The 14,797-nt window shown below is 37.1% G+C and overlaps 1 protein-coding gene across 15 annotated transcripts in view; it reads right to left on the bottom strand.

Annotated features, from left to right (window-relative positions):
• The window catches only part of stxbp5l (syntaxin binding protein 5L), a 123,079-nt gene that overhangs the window by 31,199 nt on the left and 77,083 nt on the right, over positions 1–14,797 (bottom strand). For all 15 annotated transcript variants that reach the window (XM_072397310.1, XM_072397309.1, XM_072397311.1 and 12 more), the window contains exons 7-18: positions 12,911–12,994; positions 9,768–9,891; positions 7,625–7,700; positions 7,113–7,267; positions 6,698–6,770; positions 5,707–5,854; positions 5,353–5,420; positions 4,698–4,738; positions 4,126–4,340; positions 3,763–3,938; positions 3,364–3,489; positions 1,281–1,432 (exon numbers count right to left, since the gene is read on the bottom strand). In XM_072397310.1, the coding sequence (XP_072253411.1) occupies positions 1,281–1,432; positions 3,364–3,489; positions 3,763–3,938; positions 4,126–4,340; positions 4,698–4,738; positions 5,353–5,420; positions 5,707–5,854; positions 6,698–6,770; positions 7,113–7,267; positions 7,625–7,700; positions 9,768–9,891; positions 12,911–12,994 (1,438 nt within the window). The remainder of the gene's footprint in view (positions 1–1,280; positions 1,433–3,363; positions 3,490–3,762; positions 3,939–4,125; positions 4,341–4,697; positions 4,739–5,352; positions 5,421–5,706; positions 5,855–6,697; positions 6,771–7,112; positions 7,268–7,624; positions 7,701–9,767; positions 9,892–12,910; positions 12,995–14,797) is intronic.

The raw sequence follows: 14,797 nt of genomic DNA, 5'->3' as shown, positions 1-14,797 counted from the left end.
ATTTAGCTTGTATTAACTTCAGCACAGTAAGTGCTTTGGATCAAAACGCACCACATGGGGTACAGAAAAACTGCCTGTTTTTCATCATTACTCTCATCTCAAAATTGGCTTTAATAACCCTGAACAAAATTCTCTGTGCAACATTATTTGGAAAAAAAGCTGGTTCCAAAGCCTACATTTATCCCTTCAGCTTAATTGATGATCTACTCTGTATAATTCATAAATACTTACAACTACTATTACTATTTTATACTATAATGAATAATCCCCAAAAAACATGAATTCCTCAAAGGACTTTGGCCAAGGTTAGTTGATGGTCTAATAAAAGTGTAGCTTGTATATTACACAGTATGTTCTGCTCTAGTGCTGGTGTTGATTATGAATATACAGTAGCACATTAAGTACAAATACAGAGGCCTTTGCCAGCCAAGATAAGCAGCAGAGAAAAGGAAAGTGGGGGTCAGGAAGTACAACAAGACCTCTGTGGCTTTTGACTAACAGATCTGAGCTCAAGCAGGACTAAAAACAGAGCAGACAGGGAAACCAAATGACAACATGCATAGTAATGCCAATGTTGGATGACACACAACCTGGTAACATGCACCTCATAACATAGTGTCAGGTGTCTGTGTTTTGTATGTTATCATGTGACAGGGAAGGAGAAAGAGAAGAAGACAAAGAGTTTGTCTGACACAGGATTTTGTATAATTATCTTCAGATTCTGGATTTCATTCTTGGAATTCCTGAATTGGTATTTTCAGGTACAGTAGTTTTGTTTTAAAGTATTAGCAGCATATTCTGTACAGTAAACTCAACATAATTTTTGCAGAAAAAAAGGAAATATAAGGATAATCTGTAAAGTAGTAAGATTACATTCTTTGAAATATTATTCTGGTCAAAAAAGGAAAAGTCAAATAATGACTTTGCAGAAAAAAAGATGGGTTAGGATAATTTTAAAAAGTGGTCCATCCAAGTTTTGTATTCATTATAAACAGTGAAACTACATGTACCATTTCAAAATATTAATGTGAAATTTCAAATTTCAAAATATTCATGTGAAAAAGTTCTGATTTTTTTTCTCCAGATCTGCCTCACCTTTGACTGAAGAATAGATACAGAAATACAGAGAATAGAAGATTAGAAGAAAAAAGCGACAGAAGTGTAGCAGTGTGGATGTGTTGACTGCATTATTGGCACATAATTGTGTAGATGCATTGTGAGTAGGCTATTAGGATTTGTGTGTGAGTGTGGCAGGATGCAAAAGGTGTGCTGCAGTCTACCTGAGGTGGACTGTCTGTTCCTGCGAGGGGAACGGGTAAGGCGCTGGTAGGGGTCAGTAGCTCCATACAGGTCCAGTGTTGACATACACAACAGGACAGCCTTCTGTAAGTAGTCCACCACCGCTAGCCCATTACAGTTCCCAAACGCCAAACTGGACATAGACACAGCAGAAGGCACAGGCACAGACAGAAAGACATTTGTACTGTTGGCAGATTTCCCATTTCACCCCACTGACATTAAATGTGCAGCACGGAGCGCTGTCACTGTCGAATCAACTGTGACATTTCGATGCAACTACCAACTACAAAAGTCTGTGTTTATCCCACACTGCTAGTGCTGCTGTGTTTTCTGTATGAAGGCCAGATTTCCCACAAGATCCATGGCCAACTGTGTTACCCTCTCATCTCTGAAAGCTCTACAATACTGATCGACATTTTGTCTTTTTGGTGTCGCAGTTGGATAATATTCACAGCACAATTGTATGTTAGTGGTCCTTAACCCATCATGACCTGGAGTGACATGTTTTCTCTTTCAAAATTGGAGTGATGCACAAATCACATCAATCAGTTCAGATACAGACAAGATGCTAAGTTTGGCTAATCTCATCAACCAATATTTTATTCACAATAGAAAACATATCAATTGTTGAAAGTGAGACATGTAACTCTTTCACGATACATTACCTCTTTCAAATATTAGTTAATCTTGAATTAGGTGGCATCAGGCCATCTAAAAAAGGTTGGGACAGGGCCATGTTTACCACTGTGTAGCTTTCTCTTTTCTATATATTAACCCTCTGGGGTCTAAGCCGTAATGACGTCCTGCGATCTGATCACGCGGCGTGATCATAGACCTCAGAGGGTTAACAGTAGGGCATCTGGGAACTGAAGGGACCAGTTGTTAGATCTTTGGGAGAGGAATCTTGTCCGATTTTTGTCTGATATAAGATTTTAGCCGGTCAACAGTCAGTCAATATGAATGACATAGAAAATGTGTTGAAGAGTTAACAAAATGTACTTTTTCTTTTTGTATGGGTCTAAGTAAAAGAGTGTACATGTTTTCCTCTGTATGAGTGAGAGTGCCAGCAAAAGACAAGAAAACTGAATAAATCCAATTTTGCAATTCTATTCAAGCCATCAAAAGCTTTAGAAATGAGATTCAAACAGCACAGCTGCCTTGACCCACTGGGAGCTTTTTAAAGTGAGCTGTGATTATATTGGCTTCCGGCATCAGAAAGAAAAAGCCATCCAAGTGTTCTTAAAGTCAAAAGCGACAAGAAGTGTTGCTACAGCTGCAGCACTGTCAATACTCGCTCAGTTTTTTACAGTCTTATGGTCACAAAACGTGCTGCTTTTCTTGAGTTAGCTCGCATGTGTCAGATTTGTCGGTAAACATTGACTTGAATAGAGGGATACGTAAAATACACAGCAATGATACAAACCTTACCCAAGCAGGGTTAAATGCACAACACATAATTTTTAACACCTTATCCATGATGCATGTCAGTGTATGTGAGAACAATGTGCTGCATACCACTACAAGTTATTGCTTAATGAGTAATGCCTGAATATTTGAAAGTGCAAAGAGCTGCTGGTAATGTTGATTATTTCCCTGTGATGCCCTACAACTTCACGCATCCCTAATACATAAAAAAATACATGGATACAAACTAAAAGACAGCCAACATTTACTGACAGATGGGCAGAACTATGTATGAGTGTGGCTTACAGTGAGTGTGTTCTGTAGCTGAGATGTAATCATAGACAAACTCTCCATTATTGCTGCAGTTGGAACCAGTTTTAACAATGATAACTATATTGTGCTTCACTGGGTTGAATCTCTAAATGAACCAGCAAGTCTCAGGTCTCTGCTTTCAATTAAAAACTTCTAAGTCTTTAAGCTGCAATCTCAGTGTAGTTTCCACAACCGACCTCACTCCAGTCATGTTCTTTTTTTGTGTAGTGATTGCTGTGAAAAATATGGAAATATATAGAACCATTACCAATGCATGTGTCTGCCGACAAATGAGTGGTCACACTGATGGATGTGTAGTAGACAGACAGAATGCTACTGGAGACTTACAGGCCATAGGCAGAGTTGATGTCCAGACTGGTTATTTGTTGTGGAGGTTCTCCGTCCACCCACAGCAGCTGGATGACCAGGTCTGACTGGTAACCAGGAGGGACCCGAACCACCCGTTCTTTCACCCTGACACAGACGCAGAGATTAGACTGGATCTTTAAACCGTATTCTATTTGTGTCACAGACTAACTAGCTCACAAATAACTGTAGAACAGACCTTTTCACCAATCATGCTAACCATTATATAACTTCTTGACAGAAGTGAGTCTTTGTTCCATTGCTCCAGGTTAGTCTGATGTGCTTAAACATTTTCTTCACAGGGACCAGACCAGCTGATTAATGAAAAACATTTGTAGCTACATTTGTGGTCAACCTTTGATATGTGTGCCAGGCTCTTACTTGAGGCAGGGGACGCTGTCTTTGGCACTCTCCGGCGTCCTGCTACCAGGGCTGACTGGGTATTGGTGGTGAGGTTGGGGTGAGTGGGAGCCCGGCTCTGAGAAGCAGGGGTTGTTTTCATGCTCTGATGGAGTGATGATCTCCTCTGGTTCGCATTGCAAGCGTACCTCTAGGGACTGGGAATGATATGGGTACAGAAATACAGATGAATGTACAGTACCTCCTGCAGCAGCTATAAAAACATGATTCACTATATAACAGATTTCAGCTTTCAAAGAACGAGTAAAAATGACTTTACGTACACTGTACACAAAGCATCAAATCACAAGGATGAGAGCAGTTTTTGAAGACTATTTCACTCACCACTATCTGAGTATTGGCATCGTTTTTGCTGAAGCGATACAAGATGATGTGGGCTGAGATGCCAACGACACAAAAGATGCGACTCTGAGGACACCAGCTGACCATCTGAACAGCAAAAGGGTCTTCTTCCACCAGCTCGGCAGCCCGGCCCTCACCTAGCTTTGGCTTCTCAAACACTTTGGATGTCTTCAGTTTGTACAACATCTGCAGCGTGACTAGTTTGATGGGTTTTAGAGAAATAATTGAAATGTTAAACATCTGGTAAGATCTTCAGCTGAAGGAGGGTGTACTTTCTTTTTCACATAACTCTATGTTGAGAAAAAGGACATCATTTTAAGATGAGAAATCTACATTTCTATGTTTTTTGAAAATACTGTATCCTTTGAAATGTGATATGACAGTAAGCAATGAGCCTTAATTGTTGTGGAATATCTCATATCATGAAAGTGATAGTGATTCATTTGCTTTACTGGGCTCTCTTTCAAGTCTGTGTGTAAGAAGCTGAAATTTACAAAAGCATCATTTCAGAATTGCTTCAAGAGTGAAAGGACGCTATAGAGAAGAATACTTACTTGCAGATGCATCCCAAAACTTGACCGATCCATCAGCATGCCTGAATGAAAAGAAAACACTTTTACAGAGGATAAGGAACCACACAATATCAACTTTAAAAAGGTTGCAGTTATCATAGAAGGTATCTCAATTACTAATTTCATCCAATTTGGCTGTAATTATTACCAACACAAACATCAAACTGTGCTTAAATCTGCAGCTGGCCCATTCTAACAGTTCTAATAGCTGAAAAGTAAAACTGAATTCCCACTTCCCTCTAAGGCAACACATTTCCTTTGAGCCCAGAGTTTAAGCTTTTTTCACACAGTACGTACCAAATAAAATATCCATATTGGCATCAAAGGGCTTGGCTGCCACTGATATTTTTGAGTTTTACTAAGAAGCCGACACCACCCAGCGTGCAAGCTTCAGAACAAGTTACCATCGCTGTCAACGCCCTACAAAGCAGCGCAGCCTTGCACTTCCTTTTTCAGAGGTTTGCACGGACCCAAATCAAACTTGTGAAGAACTATTAGTACGAATTATGTCTCAGTGATGTGTGGAAATCGTCATACAGAGGCCATTTTGTGATATCAGTAACCAATAATCCAATAATATTTTTTTCAAGCCATCTGGACTCACTGCACAATATTTCTGTCAGTATTTCAGACTTACCCAGTGATGATGATCTCTGGATATGTGTGTGAGCCTAATGTCCATGTCCCTCCAGTGATTGGCCACTCCTTACATGAAAACAGAAACAGAGCTGATTATTTCGAAACTGTATATTCTTTTAGACCTACTGTACTATTTTGATTTAATTAAATGTATCTATTATATAATCTCTATGAACAAATTAAAACTGGTCTGATTAAATAACTAGATTTCTTCTTTTTTTTAAAATCCTCCTCCTACATACTTGAGAATCATCTTTGATGAATTAATCATCAAATAAGACAAAAACTTAAGAAAAGCCCTATACATCACAACCAACAGTCATATTAATTCACCATAACAGCTGTTTTGTACCTTTTGGCTGTAGCCAGTCTTCTTGTGTTTTGCTCCTATAGAATAAAGAATGGGGATAATGTCTGGGGGACAATCTGCGAAATAGGCTGTGCAGGTAACTGGAGACTCATGGACGTCCATGGGATAAGGGTTCTCAAACACAGGGAAGCTGCAAGATACAAGCATATGATATATATATATATATATATATATAAAATTAAATATAGTAGGTTCTACTACCGTAGCAGAGTAACTGATAAATAAGTTGAAGTCATCCTGGAATAAAAGCAAATGTCTGCATACGTTGACTGAAATGTTTCCAATCAATGGATGAATGAATGATATGTTAAAAAAGGGATTAAGGGTTTTTCTAACTTCTTCTTGTTTTTTTCAGATTTGTAAGCATTATGCCAATATGTAACATTTATTTTCAGTATATTCTGCTTTTACAATATCATTCATCAAAAATTCATCAGAAAAAGGTATGGATAGAAATGTTGATGCATGAGAATATCCACTTCTACAAAAAAGCACTCACTTTGTTGCTAGTCTTCCATGAAAGAACTTGTTTTTCTTATTGACTAACCAGTCAATACTTACAATATACAATTAAAACATAGTGTACAGCTGATCAATGTATAAGACAATCTGGGTATATTGCAACTACTGTTGTCGGGACACAAGTATATCTAAGCACTGTAATTAGGTAAACTAATTTATCTTGGTGGCTTGCTGTAACTTAAATGTATTTATTTGGCAGATGATGTTCAAGAGTATGTGTTCTTAATTTGTATGTTTTATTTGATCTATTTCCTTTGTTTTTTCTTATATGTTCATTAAGATGTACAATAATTTGATTTCATCCTGAGATTAATAAAGTACAATTCAATTCAGTTCCAATGAATTCTATTCACTTTGATTCAATATGATGTTTTTTTGTCTGTTTCAGTTCTCGTATCAGTCTCATCAGGTGGCGACTGTTGGAAGCTGTGAATACATGTGACATACATACTTGCTCTGGGTCAGATCCACCACAATCAAGTCCTTCTCCAACAGCACCACCACTGCATAAGGCTCCTGGACCTCTGTAAGATACAAAGGCAGGTCAAATAGGACAATACTTACAACCATACATTTAAAAAGAGACATTTTGTTAGTTTGAGGACGTTTTGTTTATGTACTGCACATTTTATGGTGACAAAGAAGTGTTATCATGGTGAGTTTTATCGGTAGAGTTGCAAAATAAAACAAAAACAAAAAAACAGGAGATTTATTATATTTGGGACAGAGCGTGTTGTGTGCAGTGAGCTTGTAAAGCTTTCAAACCCTGTGGGGCTGCAAATCAAATCTCTCTGTGGGATTCTAAACCCAGAGAAACCAAAGAACTGAATCAAATCAAAAATATTGTAAGAAATGTGTGTGTTCACCATTGATGTAAGGAGTCTCACAGAGCACCATGAACTCTACAATAGGGTAGTCCATCTCCAGAACGGTGATGGCTTTGCCATGCATGATGGTTAATGTTGGCCGTCGTCCTGCTTTGTCATACGAAAGACCCCCAGAGAAGATGACAAAAGGCTCACTGTTGGGGAGGGAGAACAGTGGGTTTGTCTTAGTTTCAATAAATCCCAATAGCTGAAATTAACAAGCTGATTACAGTAAATTAAGATCATTTCTGTTTTATAATCAGTTAAAAAAAAAGACTTCAAAAATAAACAAATCAAATAATCGAGTGAAAAGCTAATTAATTTTCATTATCAAAGCTATAAGGACAAACTGTGGCCCACCAAATCAGTTAAACAACTGAATAAATCATAATAACTTTTATCTTAGAGCTTACCCACAAATCAAAAATCATGAATCAAACATGAACATGCGCAATCAGGATACTTCAGGGATGCTGAAATCAGGCAATAAGGCCTTGTGTTAAAGCACACACCTGCTTCTTAAAGTCTTGTACTCCACTTTTAGGATGGGTTTACACGACTCCTTCCTCCCATCCTTCTGTATCTTTCCTGAATAGGAGGAAATGGCAAAAGAAATTCTGAGCCCATTGTAAGAGAACGTTAAAATACATTATTCCAGTACTATCGGATTATTATTCTGTATAAGCATATGCTGTTGTACTTTTCAAATAATTTCCCTGTTTTAACCAGTTCATTTTATTTGGCATGGTGCACTACACCTCTCTAACAGTTCTTTCTGCCACAACTGTAATCAAAATGTATGCCGGGCAGCACATCTCATCAAAGAGATGATTATGATGCAGTTTCAGCACCACAAGTCCAACTGGTAAATAAAGGAGCCTTTTTTTTCCCGCTTCACTTTGTCTATCACTATGTAACATCTTTCCTGTTTTTGTTACGGAATGGCAGACCATTATTAGAGTCAACGCATTAAAGGGAGCTATTTTTCTTCTGCTTCTCACTGTGAAATGATTTTGTCACAGACACAAAGTGAAAGTCTCTCAGCTGGAAGGCAGAGGGGCCTTGGGCTTTACGTCATGGACACAGTACTGTGAACAAAAGCCCAGTATTTTCTGAACAAATGAAAGAAAAAGAACTATAAGAATGATAAGACATCCACTCACCCTGCTTTTACAAAATGGAACATAGAAATTTCAGATAATAACATATTTCCAACATAGCAAGATCCTTATAAACTGACTAAAATAATGAACTAGTAATACTTTATGTCATAACTAAGTCAAATAAGATTTCTTTTTGAAATTCTTAACTTTGTTGAAAATAGATGTGAATGAATAATTACCAAAGCAGTCTGCAGTATATAGAAGAAATATGTCAAAATATGTTTCAATTCAGAAATAAAGAATTTATATCTAAAATTGTTTTAATAAGATATTTAAGTTAGCATCAAGGTATCCTTATCTGTTAATAATACAACAATGGTTTGCATAATATCTCTGAAGAGGAACAAGACTATTTTCCATATGCTCAGGCTAAGAACACTTAGACAACATTGTATCAGAAGAAGCTCATTAAATTACTTCAAACATCTCCAATCCCCTGATCTAACCACAGCTTGCAATCATCTAGCCATAAAATGCAATTGATCTTTATTTGATAGTATGAGTATGATAAACTATTTAGGACAGGAGCAGTGTTGAAAAATATTGCTTTACTACTACTGGCTTTTTTAAGACTACTGGTATACTGCTGTACAGATGGGCAGGAACTGAAAAGGTGGAAACTGTGCGGAAATGTTTTTGTTTATGTAATTCATTTAGTGTGTACTGTGAATCATCTCATATTGAATTTGCTGAACTTTTCTGGACAATACACAGTTATGTATAAGTCATTACATACATTACATTTTTTCTGTATTAATGTTGACTTTTAACAGATGAATTTGGCATTATGGTTGTACTTGAGGGAAGATGGTGTGGATAATTCTCATTACAAATAAAATGGCACATTGGTGCACATGAAAAATGCTGAGTTGGCATCCATAAGCCAAAATTGCTTTGTTATTATCATTGGTCTGTGACAGAGCGATAAACAGTATAAAGAGCACTTTGTAAAAATGTCCGACATGTTAACAATCCACTTGAATTTAAGCTTGGCCTTACACCAATACTGTCCTGTTCCCTGTCACTCACATCCCTCCACTCTGCTTAGCTGTTTTGGTGATTTCACAGCTTACTGTGAGGAAGAAGAAACCTAACAAGATGAGGATGCCACTAAACAAATCAAAACAAATAAAACCAAGAAAGGAAAGAAATCAAAGAGGGATAACTCTAAAGATGAGTATACAGAAAAACCTATACAATGAGAATCACTCAACTTAACCAGTGCTGCAGATTCTGCAGTGATCCTTATTCTCATATTTGGCTTGTCATTCATTCTAAATGCGTAGACGTCTAGAAATGAGTGTGGTTGAATGAGACTGAGGTGATGGCTGATAACATTCTTTCCCCCATGCAAGCACACGCGCACTCACCCACACACACTCAAAACAGCTAATTTCATCAGGTAACATGCTGCTGATAAACCCAAGTGGCTCCAGGAATTTGATGATGAAATGTTAATGTTCTTCATAAATACTGTGGGTGCATGTCTTACCATGAGGGAAGGTGACCTGGAAAGGCTTGGAGGTGTTTCTGAGGTTCCACAGTGTCAGGCTGCCATCTGAGTGACTGCACATGAACTGCTTTCCTTCGTGATGCCAGCTGACTGAGTGGATGGCCTGTACCAAGTAAAAAAAAAAAATGAGTCAAATCAGTTTGATGAAAAAGTTCAGATGTCTTTTCTTAAATTCGTATCCATCATGCAACACTACAAGGTGTATCATCAGATCCAAGTTGTTTTTGCATGAACAAGTTCTATCGACCATCAACAGTCCACAATTCAACAAGCAACCAAGCAAGCCAAAATGCAGCAACTTAAAGATGCTTTTTGTAAAAAAAAATCTTATTACAGTAGTTTGTATGAATGATACTGCCTTCCAGATTTAACCTGCTGCACCAGGACTACTCCAATAGGTAGTAATTGATCAGATTTATTAGGGTAGCCGCTAAAAATATGTTGCAAAGGAAACTTTAGTTCATTGTGTCCATATATGACATGTGCACTGAAGAAAATATTTGTATTGATCTTACCATTGACCCAATGACTGCTGGGATAGGCTCCAGCCTATTTTCTTATAACACTCTGTTTTATTAAATACCACAGAGCCCATTACATTTCACCTTTCCTAAAAGTGTAGACATTCTCGTTCAGTATAAGTCTCAGCAAACTTTGTGCTAATTTAACATACCTCTATTCATACTGTGCAAGACAGAACTTCAAGTCAAAAGTGAGTTCCTGAGATTTAAGGTTTTTTTTAGGCTGTGGCTCAGAACAGTAAAAGTAAGGCAAAGTCTTTGAAATTCCAAGGTGGTGCCATATTTCATGTTAAGACCTCATTATGCAGTCTTTAGAGGGGCACTTTCAAAAACTATTCATGTCACATTTACAAAGGAAAGTACCTTTGGCGAATGCACAATCTGCATTCTAAAGTCAAAATGTATAACTCAGACCCTAACTGACCTTACATTTTTCTGAATTAAACTTTACTGATTAGCACATCCAAAGCGAGACAACTTGTAATGATTAGAAAAAAAAATAGTCATGAATGCTTGAAGTCTGCATAACAATTTTTTTTCACCTTTACATTTAGTTTCCATCATATACAGCAATGGCTTAAAATCTAAAGCAGTGCTTTTAAAGAAATAGACCGCATGTCAGATGTAAGAGAAAGCCTATACTATGCAGTTCATGATTCAATGACAAGAACATGTGCACAATGCATTCAAATAGCATCAGGAGTGGTAATTTAGTAGTCTACCCTCATGTCACTAAGTGTTGCTTTTATCCTGAGCTGAGGATGTGTGAGACAGAAATGTTATGCTACATTGACGATGATAGATAGAAACTCTCATTAAATAGGAGCTGGCAGCAGAAGCTGGGGATAAGTGCCACGTTATAATGTTTAAGGGAAGCATGGCTTGGGGGCACATAGGTTCTTAGAATAAGAAAAAACTGATTCAACTAAACCATTTTTACAAAATGATGTTGTTATGCAAGAGCTAGCAATTCTCCATCTAAAAAGACAATTGGATATTTCACAAAAACAGAGGCGCTCTTGAAACTGTGTAATTTTGCAGTATGCAATGGCTGCTCTGCTTACACAGAGGAAACAAAAAATGACTAAAATTGGTTCCGTCAGCCACACCAACATCACAATCACCACAACCCACGCTATCAATTTCAAATAAACTCATAGCCACTGATACTGTTAGTCTCTAAAAACCACATCAAAGTCAGTATTAGATTCATCAAGACCTTAGAATTACGAAGAGTGGGTACAAACCATACTGCAGACAAATAGTTGACTTTAGTGACTTATTCTTCAACAGAAAGTAACTAGACACATTTATACACCTGACTCTATTGCATGTGTATTCTTAAGTGTTCCTATTTCAGAGCTCAAATTCATGAAGGGGAGTATTTAAATGAACCACATACAGTAATTTACTATGTTCTGCACAAAAGAATTCACTGCTTATCACTGCAAATATAGATGTCTTAACCATTGTGTTTGATGCTGTTTCAATTGTGCTCGTGTGGTAGGTTGTGTGGTAGAAGGGAGAAGGCTTTTCTCCATTTGGATGAATTTATTTGGAATGCCAATAGAAGATGTTATTGGAGCGTATTGTTTGGCAAGCTACATTATTCTTTATTAACTGTGGAAACTCAAAAACGACTGTCCACCTGAAAGGAGCATGCAATACCTGCAGCACCAAAACTTTTTGCGAATATTTATTTGTTCTCCATTTTTTCTGTGATAGTTTGTTTGGTTTTATTTTGGCGCTGGGATATCATTTTTCACATTTTCACCAAATTTGTGTATGCAGGGGAACATAACGTTACCAACTGGCAAGGAGACTGCAATAGTAGGTTAGGTTTACATTCACACACCTTGAGTTTTCAAGGCTAGAGTGGTAGCTTGTTATTAGGTCCAAAAGATGTTTCTTATTCAAGCTTTTAGCCAACATGCTGGGCCTTTAATCTCCCTTCCTTCCTCATATCTGCTGTCAGATTCTGAACCATTAAAAGCAAAACTTTGAATGTAGTTAAAGTGAAGGATGAAATTTTATGAAATTCATATGAAAATAGGTGGTTATTCATCAAACTAGAACTAATAAACTGTCACATTTGATCTGTTCCTGATACTCTGATTTGGTCATTGCTGAAATGAGCTGTTCACACCATCCAGTAAATCTGTATTCTCTGGATGTGGATTGTCCACAGTCCACATAAAAAAGCTACTTTTGTAATGAGATATGGCAGTCAAATGTCAAATTAAATCTCAATATAAGAGGAAAATGAAGTCTCCACAGAAACTGTAGGCTGAGTATAATAAGTTGATTTTTGATGATCAGACCGGCTGTTTAGTTACTTTCCATTTACCTCTGCGATTACAAACGTTCATGCTCATCATAGCAACTTTAACAACCGGCTTGCTGTTGCTTTGATGAATTCTCACCACAGTGATCTATTAAATAACACTGCAGTGTTTTCGGTAATCTGAACAAAAAACACATAAAACTACTGAAAATGCCTGCACACCTAGGATGCTTTTACGTACAATTAACAGAAACCAATTCACTTCACATGAGAGTATTGTTAGTTGCTGTATTTGTGAGGGAAGGACATGTGCTCACCTCATCATAGTAGATTCTGAAGTCAGCCTTTTTTACCCGGAGGTCCCACTGTACAATGGTCCCACTCTCAAACCCTATGAGCAACTGTAGAGAGGAGTAACAAGAAATGGAAAATGTAAGAACAAAACATGAACCAACAGTACAAGTGCAATTACAACATAACTGTATTCTTTGCTGAATTGTAAAAAAGTTATTTAGAGTGTTTAGAAAGTTGTTTCTAATTGTGAGTTTTCTTACAAAACCTTCTTGACAGTATTTATAGTTTGTTGGGATTGTGAGGTAAAACATCTAATATGGCCATATGCATAAGTACATATACACATTTTCTTTTACAGCCTGTATTGGTTTGATTGCTGTGGATGATTTTCAGTACATTTTGAACAATTACAGAGCAGCAATGTAAGCTGATCTTACTAAATGTAAATATGGCAGTTTTCAAAAAGTGATTTGGCTTGACCTTCAGTCATAATGGTTAGCCTTGGTTACCCTCGTTCCAAGTCTAAATAAACAGTACATATGAACTTCAAGGGTGTAAATTAAATATTAAATTTCTGGAGAGTGTTTTTTGTATAATCATTAAGTGTTTAAAAAAATATCCCAAGTTAATGTACTAAAGAAAAAAAGCAAACAAAGAAAAAACTATTTAGGTGAAATAATACTTGTAGTTACTGTTTTCATTTATGTTCCACAGAGATTTATTGATTCATACAGTGCACATGCACACAAGTACAAAGAATAAGTAAAACATGTATATACATGTTTGATCCCTTGCACATGCTGTCTCACAAGCATTGGTAATTTTGTAAAGTAGGAAAAAGAAAACACATAAACTGATTCATACAACAAAACAACCTCACAATACAGGAAAAAAAACGACTGAAACACAGGATAAAAGGTGAGAGCAAAGTCATGTTAATCTGATCACAGATAAGAGTGGAGATCAGGTGTGCTGGGAGGAGCACAAGAGTGGAAGAAATGGATCTCCTGCTGAGATAAAACTGTGTGATATCTCAAATCTGAAAATAGGCGTGAGAGGGGAAGTGAGGTGGAGAGGAAAAACTGCCCCTCTTAGATTCTGCAATGGTGAAACCTTACAATAGTAACAAGAGCAACAATAATTCAAGATGCAAAGTCAATATGAACACCATTTCAAAATATTGTAATGTAGAACCTCAAATGCATGTAGTGTTTGGAGGCAGATCTGCTTTTACATGCAAGGAATAAATCCGCAGCAACCTATTTATATGACAATTTAAATAACAATTGGCTATTCACTCCAATACCGATGGGTAGCAGGTGGAAGACCCAGATAAAGGATTCAGGTAAACATCCAAAAACAGAGAGGTTTTTACAGACAGGGCTGGCAAAAACAACTCAAAACTAACAGCTTTCACACAAATTTCATGAATATTTTAACTTTGCTAGAATGAAGCTCTGGCAAATGACTGAAACAATGGGAGTATACATATATGCACGTATAGCAAAGGTAATGCCAGACAGATAACAATCAATTATAAAGACAAATGTGTGAATCCTAACATTATGAAAAACTAAACTGTCAAATGACAAAAGTCGAGTGACGTGCAGAACAGATGATTGAAAAAGTCAAATAGAAAAAGACAAAATGGAAACTCAACACAATAACAGACACGTTCAGCTGTGGCCAGATTGAAAAGCAGAGACTATTGAAAAAACGCAACTTTACTTCATCAGCAGAGATCTCATCAGATGAAAACTTGTCACAGGCCAAAGCATTTGAATCAAATCAAAGACCCAGGGTGCAATTTTCAACGAGCAGCTTAATGGGATGTAAACAAATGCTCATATTTAAAACGTAATTCACCCCGTGTAAAGTCATTTCTTTCTAAGATAATCGAGTCGAAATGT

This window comes from Leuresthes tenuis, unplaced genomic scaffold (genome assembly GCF_036924035.1).
Source record: "Leuresthes tenuis unplaced genomic scaffold, fLeuTen1.0.hap1 SCAF_12, whole genome shotgun sequence".
NCBI classification, from domain to species: Eukaryota; Metazoa; Chordata; class Actinopteri; order Atheriniformes; family Atherinopsidae; genus Leuresthes; species Leuresthes tenuis.
This window is presented reverse-complemented; position numbering and strand designations above follow the sequence as displayed.